This window comes from Oryzias melastigma, linkage group LG20 (assembly GCF_002922805.2).
Source record: "Oryzias melastigma strain HK-1 linkage group LG20, ASM292280v2, whole genome shotgun sequence".
In the NCBI taxonomy this organism is placed as follows: Eukaryota; Metazoa; Chordata; class Actinopteri; order Beloniformes; family Adrianichthyidae; genus Oryzias; species Oryzias melastigma.
The window spans coordinates 11,898,547-11,916,696 of record NC_050531.1 but is presented as its reverse complement, the minus strand read 5'-3'; the positions used below and the strand labels follow the sequence as shown (position 1 = coordinate 11,916,696).

The 18,150-nt window shown below is 41.8% G+C and overlaps 1 protein-coding gene across 1 annotated transcript; it reads left to right on the top strand.

The window, feature by feature from the left end:
- Positions 1-11,399: 11,399 nt before the first annotated feature.
- arxa (aristaless related homeobox a) lies at positions 11,400-17,240 on the top strand. Its single transcript, XM_024279538.2, has 5 exons — positions 11,400-11,933; positions 12,177-12,741; positions 13,747-13,792; positions 15,025-15,356; positions 15,925-17,240. The coding sequence occupies exons 1-5, from the start codon at positions 11,744-11,746 to the stop codon at positions 16,184-16,186; spliced, it is 1,395 nt and encodes a 464-aa protein (XP_024135306.1). The 5' UTR covers positions 11,400-11,743; the 3' UTR covers positions 16,187-17,240.
- Positions 17,241-18,150: the final 910 nt, after the last annotated feature.

Here is an 18,150-nt window from a genome sequence, read left to right as displayed (position 1 = left end):
ATTAGTTCATTAAAGCCTCTGAAGTCTCTTCAGTGAACTTCAGGTCTTCTTGGACTTCCTCCTTGGAGTACCTCCCCAATGAGGTATCCTAAAAAGATGGGCGAGCCACCTCAAGCTCCTCCTCCTCCCTCTCCAAGCTACCCTTTTTTTTTGCCTCTTCTTTCAGGGATTTTATTCTCTCAGCGATTCCTTGTAGCTCATGACCAAAGGTGAGGGCATTGACCAGTAAATTGTGACCTTTGCCACTTCACACTCCACTGTGAACTATCCCAGAACTCAATGATGGTCCTGGTTGGATGAATCCCTTGACTGAATAAGAAAACTGGACAGAGTGAGTATGACATCACCCATAGAAATGACCTGATTCCACCTCCAAGCAAATGAATTTAACTCAGTCGCCATGTTTCCATGAAATGGCCGCCATCATGTTGGAACCAGACACATCAGTTTCCGGTTTGTCATGATCCACAGCTTTCTTCATTTCAGTTAACTGCCCTCAGCCCATTTAAGTGTCTGGTTTTCAGTTATTCCTTGTCAGATCTTCTTTTTTGTTCTGTTTTTACCCTTTATAGTTCTCAGTGTTTTTTGTCATGTTTTGGTTAAGTAAGTAAATATTCCGTTTCTGTCACCAAAGCCTGGTCTCATGTGTCCTCCACCTCTTCCTGACAGTAACATAAATTAAGTTAAATGGATTAACTTGTGGAAACATTGGTAAATTTAAATAACTGTGTTCCAAAAACAAACTCCACACAATCTTATCATTAATTTAAAGTCAACTTTCAAGTGCTAAATGTTGCAGTTCCTCAGATGTCCACTAAAAGTTGGTGACGATTGAGAGAAGTGCCTTTTAGACTTTCTTGTTAATAAACAAAAATAAACATGAGCACATAGCTGTACATAACTTTTTTAATTACTTATTTTTTTCAGGACTTTTTTTTAAGTCGCAAACTGCAAAAACTGAATCTTAAGAAAGTAAAAAGACCATTTTTTCAAGAAATTTTTTTTATGTTTTGTCTTGCAGGAAAAAATGACTTTATTAAGGAAGTTTTTCAAAAGAAAAAAAATTTTAGTTTGAGAAAATATGTTTTTTTTTCTTAAAATAATAATAAGACCATTTTTCTTACCCCGTTGGCAGATTTTAAGAATATTTGACTTACTTCTACAGGGTATGTACGTATTTATTCTAAATAACATGCAGGGTAACTACTTTTTTATTTTAGTCTTGATTATTTATGTATATATATGAGAAAAATTACAATTTTATCTAGTAATATTCGAAACCCCAGTTTTTTTGAGGAAAAATTATTGTTGTGACCTCACAAGCAACAGTGCAAATGTTTTTATATTTATTTATGTTGAGCTTGAGCACATACATATACACATACTTACTCACTACCATTCAAAATATACATTTAAGCACTATATTCTTAGTGTTAATACACATATTCATTTCAACACTTGTATGTTAATAATGTTTTTTATTTTTTGCACATACGTTGACATGGGATGAAGATTAACTTTTTTAATTCCCGCCCCTTAAGTATCTATAACTTGACTATAATGTGACTGTTGGTAACTTATTCATGTAAAGTTGATGTCCATTAAAACAAAGTGGAGAAAGAAAATTTGAAATTATTTGTGTTCTTTTTTTTTCCTGTGGATCCAAAGGTGCCATCAGTCCTCAGGATTCACTTCCTCTGCCTTTAATTTAGTCATTTATTTTCCAGCCAGACTTTTCATGCTTGAGTATTTTCTCATAGCTTGACCACATAATTAATTTAGACTCCTTCTCTTTATACCTTTGTGTGTTGTTCATCAACAACATCTTCCGTAAGGCCCAAAGCCCACATTACCTCATGCAAAGTGGATTCACTCCTGAAATGGATGGTCAAACGAGGTGTATCTAATGACCTCCATGTTGGCAGCACGTATGAGAAAGAATCAATTTCGCCTCTGTCGTTCTGGCCTGCTTTCCCCCGCTTGCCTATTTCTTTTCACTGTTTTGGGAGATGTTCGGGAAGGGTAAATGATGGCAATTCTCATAGGGAGGCGCAAATAAACTCGCAGCAGCAGAAGTAACTGTTCTCCGCCGAGGCGTGCAGTTAGACCCGGGCCTCCTGCTGGGAGCCAGTCAGGGTTCTGTGCCAAGACGAGAAAGCCCAATGGCAGGAAAATATCACATCCCCATCTCCGGAAATTGATCCGCTCCTTGTATGGAGACAGAAAATGAGCGATTTTAATTTCATCCCAGAGTCTGCTGATAGAATTCGAGAGTATCTTGGTCCAATCTGGATGGTGCCTGCGTCTTTTAAGTGAGCAGGGAATAGCTGGAGACTGCAGAGTGGATCTGTTGTTGCCTACTCACAGTTACATCTATGCATGCATAAGTGAGCCATAAATGCTTTGTTATTAGATGCCTGCTGAATTCAATAGCTTGATGGTAAATGAAATACTCACCTGGAACAGAATCTACCCCGTATGCATAAAGAAACCCTCTTTACCTCCAAAGAGACTCACGATTACAGGCCCATTCTTTGCTGTAATTGCATCATTAAGTCTTATAATGGCAGACAAGTGCTCACACTTACAAATATGCAGACACTTTAACCTGATTCATTCATTGTATTAGTTTAAGACACAAAAACAATCCAAAAAAGTGGTTCAGAAAAGAAAATGTTATTTTTACAGTGACATTTCCAACTTTAAGTAATTAAACTTTAATGGAAGACAGACAGAAATGTCAAAGATGATATTTAATGACAATATTACAAAATCAGATTGCATGTGTTTCTAGTAGATGGAAAATAACAAACAAATCCTGTATATGCCATTAATTTAGAACTTACTAAATCCCTTTTGCGGTCATGGGAACCAAGTACTGCTGGGCAAACTTCCTGAACAGGCCAACAGTCTGTCGCAGGGCCACTCACTCCCATCTCGGCCATTTTAGACACATGTAAACCAATAAAGCATGTTTTTTGACTGTGGGAGTGAGCTGGAGAGAAAATTCATGAGGAGAACATGCAAACTTCACTCAGAAATATTTTAGCTAGGATTTGAACTACGGTCTTCTTGCAGCGTGGTAGGAGTGCTATCCACTGTACCACCGTGTATTCCTGGTGTGGCATCCTCAACTCCTTCCATACGTCAATATAACATTTTTATTAATTGTGTTCGCTCCAAATGACATAGCAAACTGTTAATGGCATTCATACACATAAATATACATTTTAAGACAAAACTTCAATCCACTGTTGAGTTTTATCATGTTATTTGTAGAGAAATTGGGCTCTCTTTTGAAACTGTTTATAGATTAGCATTTAGCATGCTAACAGAGGCTTGTAGAAGCTGCACTTTGTTGATGCAGTTTCTCTAAATTTAAAAAAAGTCTGTATATGTTATTATATGTTACTGTTAACTTCAAGTTGTTTGACTTTTTCTGTATGGATAGATGTCGTCTATGTTACACTGTTCTGTTTTTCTTGTAAAGCACTTTGTGTTATTTCCTTATATGAAAAGTGCTATATAAATAAAGATTGATTTGATTTGATTTGATGTGGAATTCTTTCTGAATTTGGCGATTTGTGCCAGTATAATTAAAATGTTTGTTATTTGGTGCTTTTACTGGGAATGTCCTTTTTTTAAATTTATTTTATGTTGACACACCTGGATGATCCAGACTTAAAAAGCGACAAAGCTGTCGCTTTAAAGAATCACAACATTTGATGGAAATAAGAAAGTTAAGCTGCATTTGATCCTCTCAACGCATGTGGAAATGATGTACTAGCGACATTGCGGTTATGTTTTAATTTTTGCTTCCTGATAGGATGTCATTCATGTTTTTGTTCATCTAAAGTTGTGTTTGTCTACTTAAAGTTGTGGTTAAGTGCAAATATTTCCTTTAATTTGCTTTAAAAAAGATGGAACACTGTTTTCAATTAACAAAGGATTCTATTTTAAGTTGATAGCTTTGAAACCTGTAAAGCAGTTTTTTTTTCTAATTTGTAAATTTTTATTTAAAAAGTAATATAGACAGATTATTTCTCATCATATTGACTGGAATTACTTGTTTGTTGACTTAAGCCAGCACTACCTGTAAAGTCATAAGTTAGGACAGGGGTTAGCAACCTTTATCATTAAAAGAGCCATTTGGGTTTGTTTTCTTCTGATCAAACTCTAGAAGGAGCCGCATAGTCTACTTTCACAGTTGCAAAAATTTGGATTTGCATTCATGACCTTCTTTTTTAAAATAATAAACCTGAATTATGTCTGTTTTTGGCAAAACATGATTAAAAAAAAATTCAAAATGAAAGCTGCTCTGTACCAAACAGGATCATCTCAGTGAGGCTCCATTGTTGCGTACCATAATATAATATGTGCTTTTAACTCATTAAAGATCAAACTTTTTCCTTGAGGGCCCCAGTGTTGGGCATCCACCTCCCTGTCTGCTTTCTAGCAGTTGCTGACCCAACTGTTCCTACATCCTGACTGACTGCTGAACTCACCTGATCCAGGTAATCGGTAACAGTGAGAGCAGCATAACAGACAGGGTGGTAGATTTCAGAGACCAGCGTTGTACAGCTGTGATCTACACTCTTTGAGCCGTCAGGCGGAACGGCAGCTGCCAGATATACTCCTCTAAAGACAGAGATAACTCAGTTTCCCACGGAATAGATGGATTTACTGACAAAAAAGATCAAACTGTTCCTCAGAGGAGGGATTTAGACAAATGACCTTTAGTGCTGAGTTTTTGGAAGAACTTTGCTTGAAGTTGGAGAAAACATTTTACGAAAAGACTAAATTTACCACCGCCTGGTGCTTTGATGCTTCTTTAATTTCTGTAAAGTACAATTGCAGTTATGCTACACACTAAATTGCGGTTTGAGGCTAAATAATTCCCAACATGAGTCAGCCACGCACACACTCGTACACAGGCAGTTGAATTTGACAGCTCAATTTAACGCTGATTAGATTTGCAAGGACATGTAGTATACCCTCTCGCGGTGACTCTCTCGCTGTCTCCGCGAGTAGGTTGAGTATCTCCTGAATCTTATCTAATGCCGTAATGTTATGCAAATGGTTTAATATGAAGATAAAAGACTGTTGCAGCGTGTGGCACTCTCGTGGTTCACAGCCTCGTGTTTCCAGGACGATAGCTCTAACGAGGAGGGCACGATTTGGGAGTCTTTAAATGATGGCCTTCCTGACATGCACCCGCTCACCACCGCCACCACCCACCCCGCGCCGGCCATTAAAGCTGCTCACACCCACACCAAGACACACACTACAGACACCTTTTAGTGCCAGCTCCCAGTTTCTTACACATCACAGTGTCACAGAATAGAAAATTACACTCTCCTCCCACAGAGAAAATTGCTTTGGAATTGCTTGGTTATAAAGATGTGCTTTAAAAAGAGGGGGGTGCATGCAATAAAAAAAAAGAAAGAAAAGGACACACACAAACACAATTACTTAAGCACTCTAAGGACAATTCTTACAAGTTAATCAGAGGATTTACCAATTATTGATGTCAAAAGGATTTTGTTGTGTGTTTGTGCTTCTGCATGTTCCAGTGTTGCATTCTGGGTTGTTTAGCACTGTCTCTATTATGTGGAATTAATTTGGAGCACCAGGAATTTCTGAGGAGTCAACTATGGCTGTAACTTAGGAAGTGCAGCATGTAAATGCTCAAATGAAACATTTAAAACAATCACTATAATTTTATCGGGAAATCAAGAAAGAGTTGGCTAGATGTTTAGAAAATCTGTAAATATTGGATAAAAGTAGTAGAAGTAGCAAGCTGCAGCTCAAACACTTCAAAGAAACCCTAAAAGGAGCAGATGTTTGGCTGCAGAATCTTGTTGCACAGTCAGGCCCGAGCACAGCAACACATCAAACACCTCATGGCAAATAGAATTAGCTCCCTGGTCAGAAACAAAATGACAGCGCCCGCTTGTTTGGCAGGAAGCGTAATGGCATTGGGGACCTGGTGGTGTTTTCCTTGTAGGGGATCCAAAGAGCACGAGTGCATATCAGTCCAGACATTTGGTGTGGCGCCAGTTATAGGAGTCACCCCTCCCTCTGGAGTGCGTGAACGAGCAGCGAGGATGCCTCCTCTAAAGCTTTAGCTGAGAGAGGTTGTCTTGAGGGCCGGCCGAAGATGTGAAGAGGGAAACTCACTGTGAATGGTCTGCGGACGAGGAATGAGGGTGTTCAGGATCAGACAACGAGGAGGTGTGTTTATAGCGGTGGGCTTTTCAAAGTGTGACTGATGTTATATCACTCTGGGAATGATTACATGTGAGCTTTGGTGTGTGTCCATCCCTGCACCATCATTAGGTCGTAGGCAGCCCAAGTGCCGGGAGGTGTAGCTTGGCTGTGCCTGCGGCCTCTTGGGCCAATTTAGGTGGAGAAAAGCACTTCGATCCCAGCCTGCAAGTCTGAGGGTCCCCAGCAGGAGGCAGCGCAGCCCTGCAATCTATATTGGATTTATTCCTTTGCCATCTACAGGCCCCACACACCCCACAGAGAGGAAGTCCCAACTCCACTCTCCGTGTCCCCTTAGACAATATGTTATGGTACACACATAATTGTGTGAACACACACAGGCACACGCATGAAGACACACTCAGAGTCACCTAGTCTATCTTCAAGGCGCACTCCCCCACAGCAAGGAAGTTATAACTGCTCACTCTGTAACACTGTGGGAGCTGCGCAGAGGTCATGAGTGACAGACACACAGATGGAAAAGACAATCATCAGAGCTACTGAAAGGGTTGGAGATGAAGCTGGCCATTGTTTCTATACCAGCACACAAAAAATACTGCTCAGGTTTACAAAAGCCACCGAGTATTTTATCACATTAAAGATTGGAAAAAAAGGAATTTACATAAAACTCAGACAAGGTCAGGGAGAAACGAGCTTCTTAATTTAGTCTAATCAACTGTCATTTGCATCGCGCCATTTGCGCAAAGTATTGCCACTAACTGAATAAATGGACTTCTTCAGACTCAAGGGGGGGCACTCTGGTTTTGATAAGCTGGCAACATAACTGATCTGCATATATTACTTTGATTATCTCATTACTAGGATGATTCTTGCGGAATTTCTTGACACTCGCGCAATCGAATTAAAATTAAGGCACGCAATCAATAAAAGGGCAACGCGGCTGTGAAAACACACATCAGCAGCCGGGTTGGTCAGCTGGCGGGGATGGAGATGATGCTGGAGATGATGGAGGCTATGATGATGATGATGACCTCTTCAGCTCAGGAGCTGAAGCCGGACCTCGCTGCCGAGCTCTTGATTCCTGTGATCCGAGCAGTAATCAGAAGAGACACCGGGGGCTGTGAAATTGTTGCTCTCGTGTGGGTGACCTATCCACCTGCCATGAATCCAAGAGCACCGCTATCCTCCAAATCAATAACAGAGCTGGCACCTTTGCTTCATTTGGAGATAAAGCCGTGCGCCTTTACGCACGGGTTCCAAACCATTTATGCAACCCAAAAGTGTCTTTTTGTGTTCCAAATAAGAACGATTTACATTTAAGAGAGGAAAAAAAATAAACTCCTCCTCTGCTGGACTTGTCTGCAAACCATTGGAAGCAAAAGCGCGCGTCCCAAATGTATGGTGCAAATAATTACAGCCCCTGGAAATTGATTTCCTTAGGCTTCCACCTCCAAGCAAAACGAGGCCTCCAAAAATCCCCCCTCCAAGAAAGCTACTTCTGTTGAAGCATTAAGTCATTAATTATTTTCCTTACATAAGGACAAATTATCGAGTCAGTTGAACGAAATTAGAACCCTTTGTTTCTGATCAGACCGCATTACCGCTGGAAATTACGCATGATGGCTGCGTGCGCTCTCGCCTTTGTTGTTTCGATCATCGCCTGTCGCTCTGAACCCGCGCTAACAAAGTCATTAAATTGACTCTCTCTCGTGCTCATTATGCGGGCTGTTAATAACCGCTAATTAACTTTGCTTACGCGCGCCTTAAAAGCCTCCCTCCCCTCCCGACACTCTCTGCCTCCTTCTTTTTTTTCTTCTTTTTTTTTCCTGCGTGGCCTCTCAAGCAGAGCAAGTGTCCAATTATGTCAGCGCAAGGAGGGATGAGGGATGAGTCGCCGCCACTATAAGGCCAGTTGGAGACCAGTAATTAGGCGTGTTGCGCATAGAAAAACTCCCACTAGATCAGCTGAAATCCGATTAAAAGAGGATGGAAATTCGATTTGAGTCGATTCCAACATTGACAGAGGATGCAAAAGAGCATTATAATAGTGGATGTGTCTGATCGAAATGAAATGTTTGAGGAGTTTGCTCTTGTATCCAGGAGATGGCGCCAGTTGAATGAGATTCACGTCTCAAACTTGAACTTTGTGCATGTTTTTTCTCACAATCGCCTCTTCTTATGGCCCAACATTTCTACCTAAAATATATAACAGGAAAAACGTTTGAGCTCGGATGTTTTCCCTGAGTATTATTACGTTATGGTGTTGTGAAAATATGGAGGTGGTGGAGGCAGTGCGGCCTTTCCCCGCCATCCCTTCACCTGCACGTCAAACAGACTGAAATTTAAAAATGTGGAAATTACGCTCAGGCTGTTACGTACCCCCTCCTTCTAATGTATGCGCGCAATTAGTGCATTTAAACAAAGCGCGGATGTCCTGCTGGCTGAAATGGCGGCTGACATCTCTTTTTCCACGGGGTTAATAACAGTGTGCGGATAAATGAATCAAATTGTGGCTCCCAAATTACAGAGCGTCTCTAAATACCCGTCTGTATTACGCGCGTCTGTTTGTGACCACGCAGAGGGGGGAAAAAAACAGCATAACATTTTACATTGTTATTATGCTCATTACATTGATTCACGCGCAAATAAACAAGCTGAAAAGTTTGTGACGCCACAAAAAATAATGAAGTTGCGCGGTGCAAGGCGCACTGAGCGATCCAAACTGTTCCATACTTAAGGTCAAAGGTCTATTTGTGGAAACTGATTGGTGAAAATGAACTTGAATTTGCAGGGATGCTTCAAACTCTTATTTCAGCTCAAATCATCCTTGAAATTATTAAAGAAATACAATTTTTGAAAGGACAAATGAGGGGCATGTCTGGCGTTTTTCCTCCTCCTTGGTGGTATGGCTGTAACCGGGCAGGTATATGCGCGCGGAGGCGCAGAAGAGGAGAAGAGAGGAGAGTGTAAATTGCAGCTTGCTGAAGTTTTTGGATTGAATTCTGAAAATGATCCTTTTAACACTGATGGGCTCTGAGGCGAGGATAGGGGTCGTGCCTTTCACAGCGGGTTAAATAGACTTTCATTTAAAATTACATTCTAGATCCATCTCTAACCTCCACCCGCACCCCCCACCCCCCCGTCACGGTGGACTCCCCCGGTGTCTCATCACCGCCGCCGCTGCCACCCTCAACCTTTTTTTGTGAGTGAAGTCAATCCACAACTCCTGCAGAGAGAGAGGGGGGTGGATGGATGGATGGATGGATGGATGGATGGATGATATTATTACATACTTTATATTTACTGTTGGTTAAACATAAACTGTTCCAGATTTTGTTCATGCAAAGAATTAAAGAGTCATCAGTAAAAAAAATAATAATAATACAATTATTAAAAAAAAAAACTAGCCAGCCCTTAATAGGACATAGTCCTTGTGTGGATTCAGAATTAACTCTTGTTTTTGCAAATATATATATATATATATATATATATTTGGACATTTTTTTGAAATTGCTTTAGAAATTATCTTTAAGAACAAGTTTCAGGGCATTGTTGTGAAATTTATAGCTCTCTGCAAGTGAACTAGAAAGGGTTAAACACATAATAAAAGGGTTGATCTTTGGTATTAAAAAAGTCACAGAGACAATGAAAAAACCTGAAAAATGACTGAAAATGAGTGTATTTATTAGAAAAATCCATAATAATAGGCTCCTAAATAGGTTATCTCATCAAACAGTTTTAATTTGCTGTGAAAAAAAAGTTTTTAGGGTGTGGATTTTTAGTGACAAGAATGTGTTCAATTCCACAAATAAATAAAACTAAAAATATTCAAGGATTTTCATTGTGTATAATCTTCCTGTTCACTTTGTTTCATCAGGAATATGCATAATTATTACAATTCTTTGCTTGCATTTGTTTTGTCTTTTGACAGCTGTTCCTGTGTTGTTGTGCCCACTTTGTACTGATTAATTGTATTTCCCATTAAAAGTTATCCCCTTGACACCTATGCAAATATATACCAAACCACCTTGGCTCCAAAATGATCTTAATTTAGCATCTTTGATAGCAGAAACGTGTGATTTTCTTCTTTTTTTTTTTTTTTTTTTGACTGGAAATAAATATAGGGGGTCAAGGGGTTAATCTCTCACTACATCCAATACAACAGTGGCAGCTAGAGGGGTAACGATTAATCAATTCATCTATGAAACTAGTTTTTCACCCAAATTGATTGTTTTGAAAAAAAAATCAATAATCAATATTGGAAAAAAAACATTTGGATTGAGACATGGTAGGTTTATTTTACTATAATGTAAAAATGACCATCACAGCGTACAACACAACAAGAAATGATCAACCATCTTTACAGTCCAATGTGTAGAAACACTTTGAATTTTGCAGACATGACCATACAGTGTGGTATCATGTTCTAATAATGTTCCGTTTGTGTTATTTTAATGTGGAAAAACAACAGTGGACTGAACTTTATTAAACTAAAATGATGCTATTTACTGTTTGTACACATATTTGATTTACACTTGATTTTTTTTTGCAAGGAATCTGGAAAACTTCACCTGTGCTGTTCAGTATCAGGTGTTTATCTCTGCAGTCACACTGGAAATTTGGCTAAAGATCCATTTAAGGTCAGGGAATCAGATCATTCAAGAAGATCCAATACATTTTTATATGAATTGAATCAATAAAATGAATAGTCACACCCCTAGTGGCAGCATTTAGCAGCAATCACATCCACAAATCCAGCCTAAGCCAGTGGATCCATATTTGAGTCTTGGTATGACCTGACCAGACTTGAGTCTACAATGTTCCCGAGCAGACACTGCACCACCAGGCCACTCAGCTGGCCAGTCACTGGAGTGGAAAACTCTCAATGTAATCTGTTGATAAAAAATGATAATGTAATCAATCATACGCTGAATAATCAGGAGCTTTAGGGGAATCGCTATTTTTCTAGGTTTGTTGATTTTGAGACAACTTGTTTCATATTTTAAAAATAATAATTATAGAAAATTGAATTGTTATGTGAAATTTGCGTTCAAGAGTCCAGAAAGCAGCAGAATGAGAACCAACGAGTGTTTATTGTTTGGATCTGCACAAATGCCCTCATTAGTCTAGTTATAGTTGAACACACATTTTCTTCATGCAGAGTGAAAACACTTGCACTGAAGCTTTGGATGAAATTGAATCTGCTGCAGGTTTGAGTTCGCTCCGGCGAGAGGAAAAAAAGACCCAATCCATGTCGGGTTTTGTTGCCTTTCTCTCAAATTAACTTTAATCGTAAAATATATAAAGCTGCCGCGCGCTGTTTCTCTACCCGCAAACACACACGAGCCAATCAGGCGCGCGGAGAGCAGCGCGAGGCGGCCAAACCGCCGCGTGTCATTACAATCTGAGAGTTTGACAGAGGAGAACGGGGGAAGGAAGAGGAGCGGACACAGCGAACTGACAGACTGAGGAAGAAGAGAGGGGAGCTCCGGAGCTGGGAAGAGGAAACGCAGACATGAGCGGTCAGTTTGAGGACGATATCCACGAGCGCGGGGAGAGGAAGAGCAGCAAGTCTCCCACACTGCTCTCCTCGTACTGTATAGACAGCATTCTGGGCCGCCGGAGTCCCTGTAAGGTCCGGCTGATCGGAGCGCAAACTTTGACGGCGCTGCCGTGCAGAGGGGAGCTCGGCAAGGCGGCTGAAGGTGAGCAACTTCTGTATCTGCGGGGATTATTACGCACAGGTTTTTAGTTAAAAATTCTCCCTGCAGCCTGCTTATTTATTTTCATTATTTTATAGCAGATACATTTGATGACATATTTATTATTTTTGCTGATAAATTTGATGACACATTTTTAAATTTCAAAATAAATGTCTCTTTTTTGCGTAAAAATGCGCACAGCTCTAGAAATGTCTCTAAATGCGTCATTTTCCTGGCATCTTCCAGGGCCAACGAAAGAGCCCATCTCCCTGAGCGCCGACATGCACCTGCCTCCCAAGCTCCGTCGGCTCTACGGACCAGGAGGGAAGTACCTCCACGAGCACGCGGAGAAACTGGACAGGGAGAGGCTGCTGCTGGAGCAAGCCAGCGAGAGTCTGAAAATCAGCCAAGCGCCGCAGGTGAGCATCAGCCGCAGCAAGTCCTACCGCGAGAACGCCTCACTGAGCCGGGGAGAGGGCGACCAGAGCCCCGGGGAGGTCTCGGAGGACGGCAGCCTGGGACTGGTGGAGCTCGGGCCCTTGAAGTTCGAGGACGACGCGGGGAAGGAGGAGGAGAACTGCGGGGACGCGGGCGCGCTGTCCCCGAAGGACGAGGAGAGGGAGGGCTTGACTGCCGGGGATGGGGACGTGAGGGACGGGGAGGACAGCGTGTGTCTATCGGCGGGCAGTGACTCAGAGGAGGGGATGCTGAAACGGAAACAGAGAAGATACAGGACTACCTTCACCAGTTACCAGCTGGAGGAACTGGAGAGGGCTTTCCAGAAGACGCACTACCCCGATGTCTTCACAAGGTGAAATCAAAGAAAAAAACGCAACAAAATATACTTCGATAATAACAATTATGCATCAAAATATGAACATTTTATCATTTTAATTTAATATATATATATAAATTATTCTGTATGAGGTATAGAAGAATAAATAGGTTGTAAAATAGGCGGAACCCTTAAATACATATAAAAAATATTATAAAAAATAAATTATTATTATTATGAAGAAAAAATTTGGCTCAGTCACAATCAATATTAGGCAATAATTTAATGCTTTTCATTTTAAGATAATATTTCTGTTATTTCCATTTATTTTTATGTTATTATTTGTAACTCCTGTCCTTTACGCGTCGTGCGTAAAGTACAAACGCTATTTCTGTGTGACAGCGGGCTTTTTGGAGGAACAATTAGCAGCGTTTTGAAGTCCAGGCCTCACCTGAAGCCCAGATCTAAAGTCTTACTTACGCACAAGAGGCGAAAATAATTAGACTAATTTGGTTTTAGTCTTTAAGTCAATTTTTCTCCTTTTTTGCCTTTTTTTCGTTTATAAAAATAGTAAAAATATGTATTTTTTCAAACACAGACATTATAAGCTTGAATTATTCATATTTATTGTTGGAATAACTTTTTTCTCCCTGCCTAATTTGGGCACCAGCCCCCTCTTTCAGGCTGCAGCTCCGGGGAGCGTCAATCGCTTTGTGGAAGGCTAGTTTAGATGTCATTATTCCAGCCATTATGTTGTTACAGTGACAGGTCTTGGCTATGAAAAAGAAGAGAAAAAATCTAACAATCACTAGGCCCATTTCTTCCATCCGTGACAGGGAAAATAGAATATGGTTCTGGCTCTGCAGTTCATGCCGACTCGGATGGAGAAAAAGAAGAAAAAAATGAAATAATAAAATAAAATAAAGCCAATTTTGCTCGTCTATTGTTGACAGTTAACAACAGGAGGGGACAAAACAGCAATTCTGCGTGCTTCCAAATGGTGGCCTGTAACCTTGATTCTCTTCTGTCTGTTTTTTTCAGAGAGGAGCTCGCTATGCGTCTGGATCTCACAGAGGCCCGCGTCCAGGTGAGCGTGCGTGAAAGAAAGAAAGGAAGGAAGGAGGAGGAGGAAACAATAGAAAAAAGGTTTTATCGGCCTTCTAAGTGCCCAGGTTTACAATAACCGCTGATATGCGTCACTGATTGAGGATTATGGAGCGATTGGAGGCAATAATTTATTACAGTCAAATGTGTTAAATGGCCTCAGTCGCTGTGCGCGGAGCGTCTTTCCTGTTATTCAATGTTATTAAACGCGAGCGGGGAACGTTTTAGTGGCAATTAAGCGGACGCCGGTGATTCATAAAAGGCTCACTTAGTGCGGGGAGCAAACACTGCAGTCCTGGGCTGAGATGCTGTTTGGATTCCCATCAGAGCGCACAGATAGGAGGAAGGGGGGGCGAGGAGAGGAGAAGGAGGAGGGGATAATGCTATTTGATTTCCCATTATGTGATTGCAATAGACCTGCATTGATCCGATGCTTTGCACTTGGGAGCGACCATTAAAGGTGTTTGCGCCCCCACCCTCCTTCTCTCCATCCCGTGCGCTTTTTTCCCTTTTTTTTCATTTCTTTTCTTTTTTTTTTTTTTGCTCTGAAAGCGTGGCTTGCATGCCGAAAGCGCGGCCTCATAACCAGAGAGACAGTTCAAACACAGTGGCCCTCCGTGGAACAACAGATGTCCCTTCATGGGAGGAGGAGGGGGGGCGTAGGTGAACAAATCACTTAACGGGCGCCATCAGGAGGTGATAAAAACTCATAAATTCCCCAGAGGCTGTGTAATGCTAAACAGCCCTCTGGGAATAATGTGTGTGTGTGTGCGTGAGCGCGCGCGGCTCCCAATCCCCTTTCCACATGTTGACATTTTGCGCATTGTGGGAGCCCCGTGCTTTGGCGCAGCGGGCTGGGCAACAGTGGATGCGTGGGAAAGTTAAATACCCTCTGTGATGGAAGTTCGCGCCTCGTAAGAATTTAATTTAAAGCGCATTAATTGCCATTGGAGCCAGTTCAGTGGTAATTTTCTGGTTCCTTTGTTAACACTGCTCTTAATTATCTCCCCCCCACCCTGAAAGCCCATCAAAAGGGAGGAGGTTTAATTAGACAGAAAGTAGATGTAAGGGCCTGTGAGTGGCAGGGTTTACCTTGCATGTAATTACTGCTGACTTTCCGCCATGCACCTGAACTTGTCAGCCAACTTGATGGAGGAGGAGCAAAACCACAAAAAAGAATAAAGCAGCAAACTGATTGGTGCTTTCCATCCACAGGTGTGGTTCCAGAACCGCAGGGCCAAGTGGAGGAAGCGTGAGAAGGCCGGGGTGCAGGCCCACCCACCAGGCCTGCCCTTCCCAGGCCCCCTGTCAGCAGGCCACCCCCTCAGTCACTACCTGGAAGGAGGACCTTTCCCTCCTCACCCCCATCCAGCCTTGGAATCCGCCTGGACAGCTGCTGCAGCTGCGGCGGCGGCGTTCCCCAGCCTCGCACCTCCACCCCACAACGGCTCTGCCCCACCCCTGGCCACCCCACTAGGCTTGGGTACTTTCCTGGGCACAGCTGCCATGTTCCGCCACCCCGCCTTTATCGGACCCACTTTTGGCAGGTGAGACGCTCAGACCTCCTGTAGATGTAATGTCTGCTTTTTATGCTCATTTACATCTGAAGCTGCCCATCTCTGAGCCAGCAGCACACCTCCCCTGACTGAAACCGTCACTTTCGTCCCTGTAGTTTGGAACAAACCACAGCAATCGAGCAGAAACCTGCTCGTAAATCCAATCCAGCTCTAATGGGACATATGTTGAGTCGCTCACGCCGTTCAGTGTCTGATTATGAATGTGTTACACGGTTGACCATTCTGGCTGGCGTGTAATCACTCGTGTTAAATGAATAAATAAATTAACCAAATGTGTCATGGTGCAAATCAAGCTGTGATTGGGCTGTGAGGGGGAGAGATGCCACGCTCTCTGTGTGAGACAATTAATTTCTCACATAGAAAACATGAGTAAACATAGAATTTTACTTTTAGCTTAGGAATATGTCATATTTTAGCATATAAATCAATTGTTTTACAGTAAAATTCTAGATTAATATCCAATTATAAAGGCATAAAAACACACATTTAGACAGACATAAGGATTTGATCTGATCAAATTTATATGTGATCCTCCCAGGCTCTTTTCTAGCATGGGTCCTTTAACCAGTGCTTCCACCGCTGCAGCGCTCCTCCGTCAGCCTGCACCCCCAGTAGAGAACCCCTCCCATGCTGGCTCGGTCCTCCCTGACCCTTCCTCGTCCTCCTCCTCCACTTCAGCAGCAGCAGACCGCCGGGCCTCCAGTATCGCCGCGCTGCGCCTAAAGGCCAAGGAACACTCCGCTCAGCTCACCCAGCTGAACATCCTGCCCGCCGGAGCCGCAGGGAAGGAGGTGTGCTGAACACTCAACACCAGCTCTAGGCCTCCCCGTCCCAGCCTTCTCTTTTTTTTTTTTTTTTCCTTCTCCCCTCCAACAAAAAACTCACTCATGCCTCTGGAGGCTGGCATCCCTTTTCCAGTCATCTCTGTTACCTCACGTCTCCCCAACATTATAGCACGACCAAATTCAGAAAAAAGTGTTTGTGTGTGCCTGATTAATACTTTTTTGGGGGGCGAGAAGGGAATAAGTTCTTAAAAAAACAGTAAATAATTGAGGTTTTTAGAAGTCTCCAATAACTTCCCCAGCACTTCAAACTGTCCTGGACTCCCTAAGTTCATCCAAAGATGTACCAAACTTCAAGGAACTGATATTCTGGAGCTTATAGCAAACTCACATCATTTTTTCTGAAGCAGATTTTTGGCACACGCAAATACAGAAGAACCGGATCATATATGGAGACAAAAAAGATAAATAAATATGTGCGCTACTTGAGTAGTGGAGAGAACATGAATCATCTGTATGCATTGATGTGGGCTGAACCTCTAACAAAGACGTGTTGGAGGAGGTCCCCCCCCTCCTAAACCAAAGGAAAACTGACCTTCCATAGCCTTCACTACAAGTCTGACTCTTTTCCAAGTCACACAAACAGCCTATAGAAATATATTATACATTTAAGGTTTTCCACATCAGTGCAATATTTCTTAAATTTCTAGCTGTTTATTTTCCCCCCTCTGTGATTATCACAGCAGTGGCATTTCCACTGAGCATTGAGACTGGAGATGTGTCTGTACTGACCTGACTGAGTGAAAGAAAACTGTACATAATGTGTTTAAAAAAATATGATTTTCAAAACACAGGGTCTTGCATATTTTAGAAGACTGTGTTTTGATAATTTGCACTCGGTGTGATGTTTTCTGTCGCCCTGTAGATTACGCCTGTGTTTATGAATTATTAGGTTTTTAGATTATTATTTATGTCAAGGCTTTTCCCCAGAGAAAATGACTGAAATCCCTTTTTTTTGTTTCCTAAGTGATTGTAAGTTTAGTAATTTGAATAAATCACATTGCTAAAATGAGTTCTTTTATTGATATTTCTTGGAAAAAAATAAAATGCTTTGTAGGCATCTAAAAGGCTGATTTAATGATGATAAAGATAGGGGAATTTGGAGTAAATAACCCCTGCGACAGGTGTTCAGAATGCCTGCAGGCCAACAATAACACAAAGAGGAGGAATGTGCGCAAATCTATGCGGTGTTTAATCCTGCGCGCTGCGTGCGTCCATCCTCTTCAGCGCAGTTGACAAAATACTAACCATATATACATGAGCTTAATCCCCCCCAACATGCGAAACTCACCACAAAAGGCGAGGGCTTTTCAATTAGATCGCCCACTTCATCGTGTGTGTGTGCGCGCGCCCGTGGGGGTGTCACAAAACTTCCTTTCCTCAAAGGCGCTAAATTAGTCTTAACATCTGTAATGCCGCGTCGATGGAGGAGAGCGCGCTTTGTCATTAATGAAGTAACAAACCACTTCATCAAACGGCTTTTACGCACACACCCCCTCCTCACAGAGTTAATTCCCCTTAAATCCCCCCCTCGACTGGATCTGATGCGGGACGATTACAGCAATCAATGCGCATTCTCCTCCGTTTGACCCGTCCATGGTGCCCGGCCAAAACGCGTGAAATTACCCCGCGGATTAAAGAAGTCCCCCCTTTTTTGTGGAAAAAAACTCATTTATTTTGAATTTTTAGATGGTAATCAACCAAAAAAGAATGATTTTTTTATTTTTCAAACAGAAAATGTAAAAATATTGAGATTTTTCCCTTTAAAATTCATTCAAGCGTGTTTTTTTTATTTCTTTTTCCCCCTTGTATGGCTCAGTAGGCGTTTGATGAGATTGTCCTGGGACTTTAAGTCTTATTGTGAGTATAACTAATGAATAGCAAACCAATTTGTCCCTAATATCAGGGGAATGCCGGGAGGC

What these genes read in the sequence shown, in the direction of transcription:
- arxa (XM_024279538.2), top strand. Translation starts at nt 11,744, where the DNA reads ATGAGCGGTCAGTTTGAGGACGATATCCACGAGCGCGGGGAGAGGAAG. An exon ending in GCTCGGCAAGGCGGCTGAAG is followed by an intron (nt 11,934 to 12,176) that starts GTGAGCAACTTC and finishes GGCATCTTCCAG; the next exon opens with GGCCAACGAAAGAGCCCATC. An exon ending in TACCCCGATGTCTTCACAAG is followed by an intron (nt 12,742 to 13,746) that starts GTGAAATCAAAG and finishes TGTTTTTTTCAG; the next exon opens with AGAGGAGCTCGCTATGCGTC.